Source organism: Vipera ursinii (genome assembly GCF_947247035.1).
Source record: "Vipera ursinii genome assembly, chromosome: 6".
Taxonomy (NCBI): domain Eukaryota; kingdom Metazoa; phylum Chordata; class Lepidosauria; order Squamata; family Viperidae; genus Vipera; species Vipera ursinii.
This window is the reverse complement of record NC_139515.1, coordinates 26,603,354-26,622,208: the sequence shown is the minus strand read 5'-3', so window position 1 is coordinate 26,622,208 and position 18,855 is coordinate 26,603,354. Positions and strand designations below refer to the sequence as shown.

General features: G+C 41.0%; 1 protein-coding gene across 1 annotated transcript in view; it reads left to right on the top strand.

Annotated features, from left to right (window-relative positions):
• The window catches only part of MET (MET proto-oncogene, receptor tyrosine kinase), a 216,442-nt gene that overhangs the window by 179,290 nt on the left and 18,297 nt on the right, over nucleotides 1-18,855 (top strand). Inside the window, exons 16-18 of the mRNA XM_083366679.1 lie at nucleotides 2,256-2,336; nucleotides 2,985-3,166; nucleotides 4,285-4,394. Of these exons, the coding sequence (XP_083222805.1) occupies nucleotides 2,256-2,336; nucleotides 2,985-3,166; nucleotides 4,285-4,394 (373 nt within the window). The remainder of the gene's footprint in view (nucleotides 1-2,255; nucleotides 2,337-2,984; nucleotides 3,167-4,284; nucleotides 4,395-18,855) is intronic.

Here is an 18,855-nt window from a genome sequence, read left to right as displayed (position 1 = left end):
AATTAAATCAGCAAACACAACTTCCAAAGGTACAGTTGGTTTGAAGCCGTTTAACCTGTTTGCAGGAGTTGCCTTACTCTTTTCCTGATTACAGGCATTGCAATTCAAATACTTACTACATGGCTTCAGTTTAATTCCTTCTACTAACTCAACTGTTTTACGTAGTGAGTTAAAGTTTACATGCCCTAACCGCCTATGCAATAAATGTATACACTCGTCATGTGGCTTCTTGTTCTCACATATCAAGTTAGCTTTAACTGTACTAACCTGGTTACTTGTGAGAACAAATAAACCATTTTTCAAATTAGCAGTTACACAGGTTCCATTCCTTTCAATAGTGCATTGCTCCCCTCTGAATGTTACCACAAACCCAACTTTAACCAATTCCCTTACAGATAACAGGTTGAATCTTAGCTTAGGTATATATAACATAGGTAACTGTTCATCAATACATGGACAATAGGAATTACCTTCACCAGAGGCCTTCATCTTCCAACCGTTGGCTAGTGAAACATATTGGTTGCTGTTTTTCATATTAATAAACCTCTTTTTCACTTTAGTAATGCATTGTGAAGCCCCACTATCAACAACCCACAATTCATTGTTTCTGGATGTTGGTTCACCAGAAACAGCCAAACCAATGCCCTTTTTAGCCTTTCCACTGCTATTCACATTCTGTTTTCTACCCTTTCTACAGAATTTGGCTATATGCCCTCTAGCCCCACAAGAAAAACATTTCTTGATGTTGTAAGCAGTGGTAAATGGCTGCTCCTCTTGTGGCTGTGTCTCTCTCAGCTGGTCTCTGTCACGCCTCCTTCTGGACTCTTCCAGCAGTCTCCCAGTAATGTTAGTCAATGTCAGTTCCTCTCTGGTCAGGATTTCCAAAGAAGAAACATACCCATCATAACTCTCATCCAAAGATGACAGAATAATGTAGACCTGATGCAACTCTGAAAAAATCAGCTCCTTTTCATGAAGCTCTTGAAAAGTTGCCTTCATGTAATTTAAATGGGTCAGCATATCTCCATTCTTCTGCAGACGAGCCCTAAACAGCTTACGTGTAAGGTGTATATGTGCACCCACACTGTCTCGAACATAAAGCCTTCGCAAAATGCCCCAACACCTAGCAGCAGACTCCTCACCACGAATATGGACAAGCTGCTGGTCATTCAGTGTTAGCCCAATAATGCAAAGAGCTTTCTCATTGCTACGTTTAAAGTCGTCTATCTTCTTTGCATCCTCTTCGTTATCTGCATCCCAAGCAGTAGTATCTGGTGGGTTATTTACTACAGTCCATAGTCCTTCCTTGCGCAAAAGCAAGCAGCATTTTGTGGACCAGGAAACATAGTTTGTCCCATCCAACCGGGTTATCCAGGAGATGCCTGACAACAGTTCTTGTGCCATTTTACACCAAATAGCTACAACAACCTCAGCTAGGAATACTGTGTGTATTTACTCTCAGTACAGGCCTGGGCCCATAACCAGTGTTAAGGAATTTGTTGTGCAGAGGTCTCCTTGTGCTACCAAAGAGTTGCACAGACAAGGAAGGGTACTGAGAGCAGCAAGAGTCACACAGTAAGAGTACACTGAGTTGTAAAAGCAAAAAGTATTTTACTTTGAGGTGGTGTAAAAACAAAAATGCACAGTCAAAGATAAACAGTCCAAGTCATAAACAATAGCAACAGTCCAAGGAGTAATCCAAACTACAAAGTCTTCTTACCGGTCCAGAGGTCAATACACAGTTCAGGCTTACAACAGTAGTAAACCAACAGCAGAGCAAAAACAGTAATAGTAGAGATCAGTGAATTCAGAGAGAGAGAGAAGCTACGTTCCTAGCTTCCTCTTATGGCCATGAGAACACTTACACACCCATTGGCCAATTAACTTCTTAAAGACATAGTATTATGGTTAATATATTTTCAACCCAACATTGTAGGCTAGCACCATATGCCTAACAAAACGTTCAAAGGAAGATGTGCCAATGGCAGGGTGATGGATCTAGTAGATTTAGATTTAGTAGGTTTCTGTCTCCAGCAGAACTTTTGAAATATCAGAGCTTTTAATTAGAAAAATCATTGTTTTATCATTATTTTATCATGTTTTGGCTGTGTCGCATTGTTCTGAGCAGCTCAAAATGATTTCTGAAAGAATCCAGGACAAATTTCTTTCCCTCAGCACTTGATCACTCAAAATATAAAGACAGCTCCAGAAAAATCAGTAGAAATTGGACTTGTGGTGATATTTTCTCTTTGCAGGGCATTTTGGATGTGTTTATCATGGAACTTTATTGGATACCGATGGCAAGAAAATTCATTGTGCTGTGAAATCCTTGAACAGTGAGCCTCATAATATTTTATTCTGAATCATTGTATTTTCACTGACTAAACTATATTTGTTGAGCCATGATTATTTTTATCAAGTTAAGTGTCTTTGTGTAGCTTGCAGAAATTTTATTCTGTACATCTTACAATGTCCATGTGAAAGAATGCTCATTATTTCCATCCACATAATAAATAAAAGATTAAAGGAAAGAGGGAAAAATTATGGTTTCATTTTACCACTGGACTAGCTTATGTTCACTTTTTATGAGTGAGACAGTTGGAAAACAGCAGGACTTAATTGGCACAAACTATTAATAACATTCTTTTAGTTTGACAGATGGAGCATTTCTATATATTGTTATTAATATATGAAAAAGGAAGAGAAAGGAATTCTGGAACTATGTTGCTAAAATTTGTTAAATACATTCCAGATAACACTCTTCCAGCTCATTTGCTTATAGATAGGCAGCGTCTAGCCCTGCAAATACCTGAATATAATTTTGAGAATACATATCTAAATTTCAATGTGTTTTATTATAACTTTATTAGTATTATAAAGGAGTAATACTAAGGATCTATATTTGTTCCTTTCATTAAAATGTATTTAAAATATATTAGAAATTATATGTATATTTATTTAAAAATTGTTGCTGCATTTTTCAGGAATTACAGATTTGGATGAAGTAGCTCAATTCTTAAAAGAAGGAATTATAATGAAAGATTTCACTCATCCCAATGTCCTGTCACTGCTTGGAATTTGCTTGCCTAATGAAGGTTCTCCTTTGGTGGTGCTTCCTTATATGAAACATGGAGATCTTCGAAACTTCATTAGAAATGAATCTCATGTATGTGTATTATGGGATGTTCAGTAGTGATCCAGTTAGGCAATTATATATTATTACAGTTCTGCTGTCTGAAAGTATAAATTGGTGGATCAATTATTACTTTGAAATATGGTATTTGTAATCAGAATTTAATGAAGTTGCATTACACATTTTACGTAAAAATAATTGATCGTTGAAAAATACAGAAAAACTACCTGAATCAAAAGATTTATGTGTAGGATTTATTTTATTTTATTTATTAAATTTTTATGCCACCCACCTCCTGTACAAAGTGACTCTGGGTGGGTGTTTGGACCTGGATGATCAGAATTCCTGTCTGGAGGAGTGTAAGGAATCTGAATTTTTGTTCTTTGGTTTCTTGTACGTTGGAGGGAGATGGGCTGGGCTTATAAACATTTTCAAATATGTAGACAATTTCTTTAAAGCAATATGCCATGCTCAGACCTTAATATCCCTGTAAACCTGGGAAAACTCTGTAATCATTGAGAGCTGCTGAGGTTGCTATCTAATTCTGGTAGTTTCCCATTTATCTTTGCCATAGGCAATTCTTTATAATTAAAATAAACAAAATATAAAAATTATGGTACAAACCTTCTGTTGTTTAAGTAAACTAATATTCACCCTAGTTTTGAAAGAACCATACCAATATTTTAAGCCTTAGTTTTCATAGGTAGCTTTATTAGTAAGGTCTAAAAACTTGCTCTGCAAGTTAAAATAGCAATCCTATGCACATTCAATTACAATTTTTTAATAATTCTGTAATGAAATCTTTCTTCTTAATATATATTATATATATAAAAATCACTGTGTAATAACAAAATGGTAATCTAAAACTTAGGTTATCACATATTTCAACACTTCTAGCAATCAGTTAATTTCATCTAGATTTCATTGTATACATGCTATATAATCAAATAAATACATAAAATTTATTCAATATTTTTGTTTACTTGGTTACTAATGCAACTTTAGGGTCAGGAAAAACTATGTTTGAATGTAGAACCTTTCAATATTAAAATGAAGACTAAGTTTGATTTCATCAATTACAGTACATATTTATAACTGAAAGTCATTCTCCACTGCATTGTTTTAACTACTAACATGTCCATAATTTTCAGAATCCAACAGTGAAGGATCTGATTGGATTTGGTCTACAAGTAGCAAAAGGGATGAAATATCTTGCAAGCAAAAAATTTGTCCATAGAGATTTAGCAGCAAGAAATTGTATGTAAGTACAGATTAACTTTTTTCTCACATTATTTCTAGTGATTAAGGCACCAGAACAGAAGCCAGGAGATTGTTTTAATCTCACCTTAGTGATATAAGTCAGCTGAGTGATTTTGAGACAGTTACTTTCAGCTCAACTCACCTCATGGGGCAGTTGTGGAAAAAATAGGAATACAGAGGAAGATTTAGATCTGTTCACTGCCTTGAATTATTTATTTAAAAAAGAGGGTGGGATAAAAATAGTGGCATCTGGGAAAAAACTTCACTCCATTTATATTATTTTATTTCTTATTTCTGTAATGTATTTTTTAATATGAAACTTAGAACTTAATGTTCCTATAGATCGGGGTGTCAAACTGCTAGCCCACGGGCCGGATGCATCATGCCAAAACCACCCTCATCCCATTGCCAGCAATGGGAAAAAAGTCGCAATATGTCATGACATGTCACGTGATGTTGCGAGTTTAACACCCCTGCTATAGATAAATGTTTCTCAGTTTTTGCAACTTTCAAGATGTGTGGACTTCAGCTCCCAGAATTCTCTGGTCAGTATGTCTTAAAGATTTTTAATCTGAAAGTTGCCAAGGCAGAAAAACATTGCCACAGATGTTTACAACTGCTGAATATCACTCAGAGAGTTGCATTATTTATGTGGTATAGGAAACACCATTACATTCAATTTTACTTACTCTTAGGAATTTTTTCTTTCTGTGCAGGATTCTGAGGTTCAAATTGTTCTGTTTTGAGGAGCATCCTTTCTATAAATCAATGTTCAATGTTGGTTTTCTCTGAGAAGGCATTATTTCCATGTTTTCTGTTGCATTTTTACAGGTTTCCTTTGTTCCTGAAACATCATTTGATTATATCACAATAACATGCTTAATGTTAACATACCTACATGCCCATCATGTTATTTTCTTTCAAGATAAGCAATGTTTTGGGGGGAAAAACAGAATTAGACTAAGCCAAAGAAACTGAAAGAAAGAAATGAGAAAAGATTAAACAATCTAACAAAATCTAATTTGCATCAACATCATTTCCTCTTACACCTTTTTTCTTCATTCCATCATACTCATTTCTTCATATAGTTCCTTTTCTTCTTTAAACATCTTACCTCTTTCTTTTTGAGATTCTTGTAATCTCCATCCTTTCCTCCTTTTCTGCATTCACATTTCCTTCATATGTTTGTTTTGTAATGTGATCCTCATTTAGTTTCTTCATATGACCAATCAACTTTGATATTTCTTTCTACTGATATTTTCTATTCAAGTCACATTTATTCATTCTCCATAATATTTATTGTTTAATCACACATTCTTAAAGTACCTCATTCCCACTGAATTCAATTTAGTTTCATGTTTCTCCTGAGTAGAAGCAAGTCCTTGCAGACAGCCAGGTTTGCTTCTTTTGACAAACATTCATTCCTCACAACCTAGTACTTACACTATAACTCACTATTTTTCTATCAAAATATACACATCATAAAATTTCTGTCCATTTTCTCATAATTAGTAAATGTTTTACCAAGACATACCGTATATACTTGAGTATAAGCCGACTCGAGTATAAGCCGAGACCCCCAATTTCACCCCCAAAAACTGGAAAAAGTTGGTGACTTGAGTATAAGCCGATCCGCCGTTCTGCAAGCCTCCGCTTCGTTCAGGCTGCTTCGTTCCACAGCGGAAAGAAGCAGGCAGGCAGGGGGCGGAGGAACGGAGACCCGGCGACGTTTGGGGAGGTTTGGGCGCCTCTCCAAATATCCCCAAACGTCGCCGGGTCTCCGTTCCTCTGTGCCCTGCCTGCCTGCTTCTTTCCACAGCAGAAAGAAGCAGGGAGGCAGGGGGCGGAGGAACGGAGACCCGGCAACGTTTGGGGAGGTTTGGGCGCCTCTCCAAATATCCCCAAACGTCGCCGGGTCTCCGTTCCTCTGTGCCCTGCCTGCCTGCTTCTTTCCACAGCAGAAAGAAGCAGGGAGGCAGGGGGCGGAGGAACGGAGACCCGGCGACGTTTGGGGATATTTGGAGAGGCGCCCAAACCTCCCCAAACGTCGCCGGGTCTCCGTTCCTCCGCCCCCTGCCTCCCTGCTTCTTTCTGCTGTGGAAAGAAGCAGGCAGGCAGGGCACAGAGGAACGGAGACCCGGCGACGTTTGGGGATATTTGGAGAGGCGCCCAAACCTCCCCAAACGTCGCCGGGTCTCCGTTCCTCCGCCCCCTGCCTCCCTGCTTCTTTCCGCTGTGGAAAGAAGCAGGCAGGCAGGGCACAGAGGAACGGAGACCCGGCGACGTTTGGGGATATTTGGAGAGGCGCCCAAACCTCCCCAAACGTCGCCGGGTCTCCGTTCCTCCGCCCCCTGCCTCCCTGCTTCTTTCCGCTATGGAAAGAAGCAGGCAGGCAGGGCGCAGAGGAACGGAGACCCGGCTTCGTTTGGGGACTTTTGGGGAGGTGCGCGCGCACCTCCCCAAACCTCCCCAAACTTCGGCAGGTCTCCGGACGGCGGTGGCTTGGGAGAGGTGAGCGCGATCCCGGAAGCTCCAAAGCCTCGGCCGCGCACAAGTCCTCAGTAAGTTTTTTTGTTGACTGGAGTATAAGCCGAAGTGGAATTTTTCAGCCCAAAAAGTGGGCTGAAAAATTCGGCTTATACTCAAGTATATACGGTAAATACTCCAATTGCTCTTATTTTTTTATTCGTTTATGCTCCTTCATTTAGAAACAAAAACCTGAATTTAAGTTCCTGACAAGCATAGTATAAACTCTACAATGCATATAATACTAAGATTATAGTTGTTGTTAGTTGTGAAGTCATGTCCGACCCATCGTGACCCCATGGACAACGTTCCTCCAGGCCTTCCTGTCCTCTACCATCTTCTGAAGTCCATTTAAGCTCACGCCTACTGCTTCAGTGACTCCATCCAGCCACCTCATTCTCTGTCATCCCCTTCTTCTCTTGCCCTCAATCTTTCCCACCATTAGGCTCTTCTCCAGTGAGTCCTTGCTTCTCATTAGGTGGCCAAAGTATTTGAGTTTCAACTTCAGGATCTGCTCTTCTAAAGAGCAATCAGGGTTGATTTCATGTAGGGCTGACTGGTTTGATCGCCTTGCAGTCCAAGGGACTCGCAGGAGTCTTCTCCAGCACCATAGTTCAAAGGCCTCAATTCTTTGGCGCTCGGCCTTTCTTATGGTCCAGCTTTCACAGCCATACATTGCAACTGGGAAGACCATAGCCTTGACTATATGCACTTTTGTTGGCAGGGTGATGTCTCTGCTTTTTAGTGTGCTGTCTAGATTTGCCATAGCTTTCCTCCCCAGGAGCAAGCGTCTTTTAATTTCTTGGCTGCAGTCCCCACCTGCAGTGATCTTGGAACACAGGAAAATAAAATCTGTCACTATCTCCATTTCTTCCCCATCTATTTGCCAGGAATTGAGAAGGCTGGATGCCATGATCTTGGTTTTCTTAATGTTAAGTTTCAAGCCAACATTTGCACTCTCCTTCTTCACCCGCAACAAGAGGCTCTTTAGTTTTTCTTCACTTTCTGCCATTAGTGTGGTATCATCTGCATATCTTAGGTTGTTGATATTTCTTCCGGCAATCTTAATTCCAACTTTTGATTCATCCAGCCCTGCCTTTCTCATGATATGCTCTGCATATAAGTTAAAGTTAGAGCCTTGGTGGAGCAGTGGGCTAATGCCTCCTTAAGTAACACCAGCTGCCTGCAATTAGTGCAGGTTCGCATCCCACCAGGCTCAAGGTTGACTCAGCCTTCCATCCTTCTGAGGTAGATAAAATGAGGACCCAGATTGTTGGGGGCAATTAAGCTGACTTTGTAATAATGCCGCTTGGGGTGTGTGTGAAAGCCCTAATAAGCAGGCATATACATAGAATTAAGGCTACTGCTAAGCTTGTCAGCCGCCCTGAGTCTTCGGAGAAGGGCGGGATATAAATGGAATTAAAATAAATAAAATAAAAATAAATAAATAGGCAGGGCGACAGTATACAGCCTTGCCGGAATCCTTTCCCAATTTTGAACCAATCAGTGGTTCCGTGTCCAGTTCTCACTGTTGCTTCTTGACCCGCATATAGGTTTCTCAAGAGACAAATAAGATGGTCTGGTACTCCCATCTCTTTAAGAACTTGCCACAGTTTGTTGTGATCCACACAATCAAAGGCTTTAGCATAGTCTATGAAGCAGAAGTAGATGTTTTTCTGAAACTTCCTAGCTTTCTCCATGATCCAGCATACTTTGGCAATTTCATCTCTAGTTCTTCTGCCTCTTCGAAATCCTGCCTGTACTTCTGGTAGTTCTCAATCCACATACTACGGGAGTCTAGGTTGTAGGATTTTAAGCCTAACTTTACTAGCATGTGAAATGAGTGCAATGGTGTGATAGTTTGAACATTCTTTGGCACTGCCTTTCTTTGGAGTTGGAATGTAAACTGATATTTTTCAATCCTGTGGCCACTGTTGAGTTTTCCAAATTTGCTGGCAAATTGAGTGTAGCACTTTTACACTACTGCTCAGCTGGAATACTGTCACCTCCACTAGCTTTGTTGTTGCTCAGCTTTCCTAAGGCCCACTTCATTTCACATTCTAGGATGTCTGGCTCGAGGTCAGTGACCACCTCATCGTGGTTATCAGGAACGTTAAGCTCGTTCTTGTATAGTTCTTCTGTGTAATTTTGCCACCTCTTCTTAATCTCTTCTGCCTCTGTTAGGTCCCTGCCATTTTGATCCTTTATCATGCCCATTTTTGCATGAAACGTTCCCTTCATCTCTACAAATTTCTTGAGATCTCTGCTCCTCCCTATTCTATTGATTTCTTCTGTTTCTTTGCACTGTTCATTTAAGAAGGCATTCTTATCTCTTCTAGCTATTCTCCTGGAATTCTGCATTCAATTGGGCGTATCTTTCTTTTTCTCCCTTGCCTTTCACTTTCTTCCTTTCCTCAGCTATTTGCAAAGCTTCCTCAGAAAGCCATTTTGCTTTCTTGCATTTCTTTTTCTTTGGGATGGTTTTAGTTGCTACCTCTTGTACAGTGTTACGAACCTCCGTCCATAGTTCTTCAGGCACTCTGTATATCAGATCTAATTCCTTAAATCTATTTGTCACTTCTACTTTATGTTCATCAGGGATATGATTTAGTTCATACCTGAGTGGCCTAGTGCTTTTCCCTACTTTCTTCAGTTTAAGCCTAAATTTTGCAACGAGAAGCTCATGGTCTGAGCCACAATCAGCTCCTGGTCATGTTTTTACTGACTGTATAGAGCTTCTCCATCTTTGGCTGCAGAGCACATAGTCAATCTGATTTCTGTGTTGACTGTCTGGTGATGTCCATGTGTAGAGCTGTCTCTTGGGTTTTTGAAAAAGACTGTTTGCTATGACCATCGTATTCTCTTGACAAAATTCTATCAGCCTGTGCCCTGCTTTATTTTGTACTCCAACGCCAAACTTGCCTGTTATTCCGGTTTTGTTTTGGCTTCCTACTTTAGCATTCCAGTCCCCCATGATGATAAGGACATCATTTTTTGGTGTTAGTTCTATAAGGTGCTATAGGGCTTCATAAAAAGGTAAAGGTTCCCTTGCACATGCATGCTAGTCGTTTCCAACGCTAGGGGCCGGTGCTCATCTCTGTTTCAAAGCCGAAGAGCCAGTGCTTGTCCGAGGACGTCTCCATGGTCATGTGGCCGGCATGACTAGACGCCAAAGGCGCACGGAACGTTGTTACCTTCCCAACGTAGTGGTCCCTATTTTTCTACTTGCATTTTTACGTGCTCTCGAACTGCTAGGTTGGCAGAAGCTGGGACGAGTAACAGGCACTCACTCTGTTACGTGGCACTCGGGATTTGACCCGCCAAACTGCCGACCTTCTGATTGACAAGCTCAGCGTCCTAACCCACTGAGCCACCGTGTCCCTTACAAGAGCTTCATAGAACTGGTCAATTTCATCCTCTTCACCACCAGTGGTTGGGGCATAGACGTGGACTACTATGATATTGAATGGTTTGCTTTGGATTCAAACTGAAATTATTCTGTCATTTTGGGGATTGTATCCCAGTATTGCTTTTCCTACTCTTTTTATTGACTATGAAGGCTACTCCAATTCTTCTGAGGTATTCTTGCCCGCAGTAGTATACCTGATGGTCACCTGAATTAAATTCACCCATTCCTGTCCATTTTAGTTTGCTGATTCCTAAGATGTTGATGTTCAGTCTTGTCATCTCTTGTTTGACCACATCCAGCTTCCCTTGATTCATAGATCTTGCATTCCAGGTTCCTATGGAGAAAAAATCTTTAAGCATCGGACTTTCCTTTCACCACCAGATACATCCACAGCTGAGCGTCCTTTCGGCTTAGGCCCAGTCACTTCATTCTTTCTGGTGCTACTAGTACTAGCCCTTTGCTCTTCCCCAGTAGCATATTGGACGCCTTCTGACCTGAGGGGCTCATCTTCCAGCGTCATATCTTTTTTCCTTTTGGTACTGTCCATAGGGTTTTCATGGCAAAGATACTGGAGTGGGTTGCCATTTGCTTTTCCAGTGGATCACATTTTGTCAGAACTCTCTGCTATGACCTGTCCGTCTTGGGTGGCCCTGCATGGCATAGCTCATAGCTTCATTGAATTATGCAAGCCCCTTCACCATGACAAGGCAGTAATCCATGAAGGGGAAGATTATAGTCACTATAGTATAGTGATACAATATTGACAAATCAACTTCTTAATAAAATCACAGTAAGAAACGCCCAGATATATTCTACATATGTACAAGTGAAACTCAAAAAATTAAAATATCGTGCAAAAGTTCATTTATTTCAGTAATGCAAATTAAAAGGGGAAACTAATATATGAGATAGACTCATTACAGTACATGCAAAGCAAGATAGTTCAAGCTGTGATTTGTCGTAAGTGTGATGATTATGGCTTACAGCTCATGAAAACCCCAAATCCACAATCTCAGAAAATTAGAATATTGTGAAAAGGTGCAATATTCTAGGCTCAAAGTGTCCCACTCTAATCAGCTAATGAAGCCATAACACCTGCAAAGGGTTCCTGAGCCTTTAAATGGGCTCTCAGTCTGGTTCAGTAGGAATCACAATCATGGAGAAGACTGCTGACCTGACAGTTGTGCAGAAAACCATCATTGACACCCTCCATAAGGAGGGAAAGCCTCAAAAGGTAATTGCAAAAGAAGTTGGATGTTCCCAAAGTGCTGTATCAAAGCACATTAATAGAAAGTTATGTGGAAGGGAAAAGTGTGGAAGAAAAAGGTGCACAAGCAGCAGGGATGACCGCAGCCTGGAGAGGATTGTCAGGAAAAGGCCATTCAAAAGTGTTGGGGACTTTCACAAGGAGTGGACTGAGGCTGGAGTCAGTGCATCAAGAGCCACCACACACAGACGGATCCTGGACATGGGCTTCAAATGTTGTATTCCTCTTGTCAAGCCGCTCCTGAACAACAAACAACGTCAGAAGCGTCTTACCTGGGCTAAAGAAAAACAGACCTGGTCTGTTGCTCAGTGGTCCAAAGACCTCTTTTCTGATGAGAGCAACTTTTGCATCTCATTTGGAAACCAAGGACCCAGAGTCTGAAGGAAGAATGGAGAGGCACACACTGCAAGATGCTTGAAGTCCAGTGTGAAGTTTCCACAGTCTGTTGATTTGGGGAGCCATGTCATCTGCTGGTGTTGGTCCACTGTGCTTCATTAAGTCCAGGGTCAATGCAGCCGTCTACCAGGAGATTTTGGAGCACTTCATGCTTCCTTCCGCAGACGAGCTTTATGGGGATGCTGACTTCATTTTCCAGCAGGACTTGGCACCTGCCCACGCTGCCAAAAGCACCAAAACCTGGTTCAATGACCGTGGGATTACTGTGCTTGATTGGCCAGCAAACTCGCCTGACCTGAACCCCATAGAGTATCTATGCCAAGAGAAAGATGAGACATGAGACCGAACAATGCAGAAGAGCTGAAGGCCACTATTGAAGCATCCTGGTCTTCCATAACACCTCAGCAGTGCCACAGGCTGACAGCTTCCATGCCACGCCACATTGAGGCAGTAATTGCTGCAAAAGGGGCCCAAACCAAGTACTGAGTACATATGCATGCTTATACTTTGCAGAGGTCCAATATTGTTCTATGTGCACTCCTTGTTTTATTGATTGCATGTAATATTCTAATTTTCTGAGATTGTGGATTTGGGGTTTTCATGAGCTATACGCCATAATCATCACAATTATGACAAATCACGGCTTGAACTATCTTGCTTTGCATGTAATGAGTCTATCTCGTATATTAGTTCCCCTTTTAAGTTGCATTACTGAAATAAATGAACTTTTGCACGATATTCTAATTTTTCGAGTTTCACCTGTATATCTTCTGTATCTCAGCCCCAAATCCTTCAGTGGTCAGGTTTATTTGTAATGTACAGTTGTTCATGAGATTCTAGAAAGAGTACAGAGAAGAGCAACAAAAGATGATTAGGGGACTGGAGGCTAAAATATATAAGGAACAGTTGCTGGAATTGAGTATGTCTGCATTCACTGCATTTCCAAGTGTCCCTAGGCGCTCAAACATTTTTTATCTGAATGGAGACCGTGGGGAGATGGGGAGCTCCATCTGTTTGCAAATGCAACGCTTGAAAACACAGCGAATCGCTGTGTTTTCAAGCGTTGCATTTGCACACAGAAGGATCTCCCCGTCTCCCCAAGGTCTCTGTTCAGATAAAAAGTGTTTGAGCGGCAGCAGCTTGACTTTCTCCGCTCTGCCTGAGTGGAAGGAAACGGAGGCACAGAGCACAGTTGCTCTCAATAAGGCTGGCGCATGTGAGTGAGCAGTGCACCTGTGTCTTCTTTAGAGCTGTGTCTTCTGCTCTGCTTCTTTGGTTTCTTTCAGACAGAGCGGAGAAACTCAAGTCACTTGAGTTGGGAGAACAACAAGGAGAAGAGTAGTCAGGATTTGGATTACCGGCCAGTCAGGCAAGCAGTAGGGCGGGGGGGGGGCTAGGTGGGAGGGAAGATAGCGGCCGCTCAGGTAGCTGCTGCCACCAGCAGCAGCTTGGACGGAGATGCAAGGGGACTCCCCCACGATGCCTCCCCGCTCAGTTGAAGGCTTTGTTCCTGCCCTCAAATTAAGGCCGGCGCACACAAGCGAGCAGCACACCCAGGCCATGGATGGCATTGGTTCCTGCACCCGGCTAACTCCAATTCCACGCTTTGCCTCATAGGCAAGCAAACAAAGCAAACACTGCCCCCATCCAGAATGGAAGCTTCTGGGGTCCATGATCTCTTTTGAACTTATGCGATATTATAGCACCCAGGAGCTTCCATTGTCGGTGCAAAAAGCATTTCCAAGCCAACCTGCCTCTCCCTCAAAGGGAAAGAGTCCGCAGCAGAGAGGATTTTTGCAAGATAAGTGAGTCCAGCGTGGCAGGAAAGGAGGGGGAAGCATGAGGTATCTTAGTGGGTCGGGGAGGCCTTGGGGGCCTGTTCCATCACAAGGCCCTCCATGGCCTTCTCCACCTGAGGAAGGAGCAGGGAGTGATCACGTTCGAGGTACGAGATTCACTCCCACAAATTTTCGAGTTACGAATGGAATGGGCAGGCTCCATTACATTCATAACTCAAGGAATCCCTGTAATAAAAAGACTGTTACTTCTTAACGTTAAATTATTCTAGAACCATTAAAATGGAAAAAAGAAAACTTTGTTCTGTTGTCAAATGAGGTTTGCTAAATAACTTGTATTTCTGAATATTTTTAACAGATTTGGAAAAACCATTATCTTATTTGCATTATGTTTTATAGACTCGTGTTGCAAAGAATTAGGTGGTGTAGTCCTGCATTATAGCCTTTAAAATATCACCTTAGTAGGAGTGGGTTTCTGTACAGAATGGAGCTCACAAGTTCTAGTTTGTATTCTTATTACAGTAAGACGATTTCATGTACAAATGTATTTGCATAACTGCTATAGAATGATCTTGCTCAACAGTCTAAACAATGTTTAGCAGTTGTAAAACTTTTCTATAAATTACATCCGATATATGGGTCTCTTGAACCTCCTTATTTACTTTCTGCTTCCATAGATAAGGCAGTGATTATCCAGATTCAAAGGCCAGGTGGATTTTTTTTTTCATGCAGATCAATCAATAAAGCTTTCATTGTCAAAACTTTACTATCTAAAAAATCTATATTCTGCTTCTTCTCCAAATATATTGCTTCACCCATCTTCTGTGTTTTTATCAGCATAAATTCATCCATCCTAAAATGATGGAAATCATGAGAAGGATAAAGCCATTCTCTCATAATTCATCACCATATCACAAAGATTAAAACAAAAAAGGACACAATTTCTGATTACTGATGAATATTTACTAATTACATACAATATCCAAAGTGTGATAAAATAAACCACACAGTAATTACACATTTTTAGCCAAACCAGCACATTAGTCACTAAAGCAGATTAAATACAATATACTTACATCAAACATTGTCTTCCAATAGAACTAAACATGTATATATCTATAATTAAAACAACGTAGGCATTAAATTTAGGAACTACATAGATTACAGTAATTTGAATAGTGTGGAATAACCAAACCCTACACCTATTCATAAGTAAAAGAGTTTAAAGTTTTTAATTAAAAGCTAAAAATTCATAAAACTCCTTTTAAAAGTCCATCAAAATTCCACAGACGTGAAGGAAACAAGGACATTAATTCTAGATTGCAGGCCTTCAAGTTCAGAACCTGGAAACCACAAACTTAGAACAAGGAACTCAAGAAAGACGCTTGAGAGAGAAATATAAGGAGCAAACAGGATTATAGGGAGAAATAAGAGCAGTTATACTGTGGGGAAATAATGATGGTGACTGAAAAGCTTTGAACATAAACACCAGTAGTTTATATTGATATCTGGCTCACTACAGAGGCAGCGAATATCCCTTTATACTAATGAGAATAAAGAGAAGGTATAGAACAGCCTAAATGACACTGTCTGGGCTAAGATCAGGTGACAAAAAAATTGGGGATCATCTGTAAGGAAAACACTGCGGTAATCTAGGCATGAAGCAACTAGAGTGTGCATCAATAAAACCTCAGTCTCCACCATTTCCTGGAGGCAAAGAAATGAAAAATACAATAGAAAATGAAAAGAATGATTAAGGCAAAACAGGATGATTTCTGTCTTACCCATACTTTATCTATATGAGCAGAATAGAGAACATTCAAAAAGAAATAATTAGGATAGGATAGAAAGAAATAGAAAAATATAACAAAGCAGGCTTCCATTTTGCCACGCAGCTGGTATGGACGGCAAGGAGACTTGCTCTTATTCCCCCGTCCAGTTTCGCATCGCCGGGGGGCCCTGAAAAGGGCCAAAAGTTGCCCCGAAGAGGCAACCAGCAAGGAGGGGCGATCATGGTAGAACCGCAACTCTCCCATTAGACTTGGCGATCCCTCCAAACTGGCAGTTGAAAGGACTGGCCATTATGGCTCGTCCCTAGGCTGTGAACAGCTGAAGTCACATTATCCACCAGGCAATTCTTAAAGCAGCGCGGAAGAGATTGGGTGAGATCTACCTCTTTTACACCCTAATCTGTACTTCCTAAAACTGCTAAGCATTCTCCCCCCTACGGTGAGGGAAGGAGGTTTTTAGCCCTTCCTCCAAAAAGAGCAGTGACTAAATACTCAGGGGCATTTTAAACATTGAAAAAGTATTATTTTTTTATTTTTCAGTATTTACTTCTGTTGGAAATCTGGGTTTTTTCTTATTCAAAAAAAGAAAAACTGAAAAGATTGATATAACTTTGGGACTAAAAGGGAAACTTTAAAAAGGGTCTGGCTGACTGCCCAGCGAAATAGATAACATACATTACCTTGAGAACTTTGAAACAACAGCTGTGAAATGCTTTGTGTTCCCTACCTAGAAAAAAAAATCTCTCTTTTGGATTTTCTAAGCGTAAAACCTTTAGTTGAAAATACCAATATGGAAGAAGACCAGGAACAAAATTTCCTTATAGATGAAGATCAACAAACTCTCTATATGTTGAAAACACTAATTCAAACTCTTACCACAACCAGTGAAATACTAAGAGGCTATGGGAAGGAACAAGAAGACATCCCAGATATGAAAGCCCAAACTTTGACCACAACTAAAGAACCATCTATACAAAATACAATAAAAAATGAAACATTCAAATACTATGACAGAAGAATCTACTATTCAACAAATATTGATATTTGAAAATCCAGAAAAAACATTGACAACTTGGAAAAAGGAAAAGGTTTCTTATAAAACTCAGTAAGAACTAGAGGATCTAGAAAAAGAACAGTTGGATGAGAAGATAAACAATTCAGAACAACCACATCGATATGGAAGAATAAAGAAACGACCCACTCCTAGGCCTACAAATCCTCTCAAAAAATGGCAACTGGATGGTTTTGGCAATATCAATTAATATACATGATATTACAAGGAAATTGGTTTGATGACCCAAAAGCAAGGACATGGAAGATGATTTGGCAAAGGAAAAAAGCCAGAATAAGACTCAAGAAGAATGGAGTTTTGAGCATCTTATTGAAATCTAAAACAGAATGTACTTAAATAGATAAGATGTGTATGTTGGACACAAGACATTGTTATGAACTGAGATAAAGAAAAAAATTGGTCATTAAAATTTAGCAGCATAAATACTAATAGCTAATTTGAATATTGATTTGTGCATAAAGGTCATGTAAAGGTGAATAATGTAGATAAGCTAAAACGTTATTGTTGAAAGTAATAAATAGGTCTATATGGAATGTTAAAAACAAAAATTATTAGTTTAAGCAAGAGATAGCAGATACAAAGAGGAAGAGAGAGGAAGTATTAAATACTGAAATAAAAAAAATTGATTACTACTTTAAAAAACTGAAAACTAGCAAAAAGGAAGGTTATTTATTTATTTATTTATTTATTTATTTATTTATTTATTTATGGGATTTATATCCCGCCCTATCTCCTGAAGGACTCAGGGCGGCTAACAACAAAACATATAATAAGTACAGAAATTAAGATAAAAATAAAATTAAAATCATCTGTGCAATAAATTAAAATAAAAAACTAAAAATAAATTAAAAATTGTAAATATAATTAATTAAAATGCCTGTCAGTCCAGGTCAGCCTGGTGGAATAGGAGTGTTTTGAGGCCGCGGCGAAAGGATTGGAGATTTTGGGCCATCCAAAGCTCAGGGGGGAGCTGATTCCATAGGACTGGCGCTCCCACAGAGAAGGCCCTCCCCCTGGGGGTCGCCAGCCGACATTGCCTAGCTGACGGTACCCTGAGGAGGCCTTCTCTGTGTGAGCGTACTGGGCGATGGAAATTCGTTCCCGGCAGCAGATGGTCCTGCAAGTATCCCGGGCCTAAGGCATGTAGGGCTTTAAAGGTAAGTACCAGCACCTTAAATCTCACCCGGAGGGCAACCGGTAGCCAATGCAGCTCACGCAGGAAGGGTGTAATATGGGAGTATCGGGGTGCTCCCATCATTACCCGTGCAGCTGCACTCTGCACCAGCTGAAGCCTCCGGGTGGTCTTCAAGGGCAGCCCCATGTAGAGAGCATTACAGTAGTGTATACGGGAGGTAACAAGTGCGTGGGTGACTGTACTTAGGGCATCTCGGTCCAGAAAGGGGCGCAATTGGTATATTAGGCGAATCTGGGCAAATGCCCCCCTAGCCACGACTCCAATATGATCTTCAACACTGAGTCGTGAATCTAGGAGGACGCCCAGATTGCGTGCTCTATCAATGGGAGGTAACATCTCTCCTCCTATAGCCAAAGATGGAACCTCTTGGACTAAACGAGATGACGGTATGTAGAGCCACTCAGTCTTGGCCGGGTTGAGTCAAAGCCTGTTTTTTCCCATCCAAATCTGTACCGCTTCCAGGCAACGGGACATCACATCGAGGGCATCACTGGGTTGGTTCGGGGTGGAGATGAATAGCTGGGTATCATCAGCATATTGATGATATTTCATCCCGAAGCCACGGATGATCTCTCCCAGTGGCTTCATATAGATGTTGAACAGAAGGGGTGAGAGCACCGATCCCTGAGGCACTCCACAACTAAGGGGCCTAGGGCTTGACCTCTGCCCCCCTGCTAACACCGTCTGCGAATGGTCCGAGAGGTAGGAGGAGAACCACCGCAGAACGGTGCCTCCCACTCCCAACTCCTCAAGACGACGCAGTAAGATACCGTGGTCGATGGTATCAAAAGCCGCTGAGAGATCTAATAGGACCAGGACAGAGGAATAACCTCTATCTTGGGCCCGCCAGAGATCATTCACCAGTGCGACCAATGCCGTGTCCGTGCTATACCCGGGTCTGAAACCCGATTGGTACGGATCCAGATATTCAGCTTCCTCCAGGTTCAAAGGGAGCTGTCGTGCCACCACGCTCTCAACGACCTTCGCAAGAAAGCGAAGGTTGGAGACAGG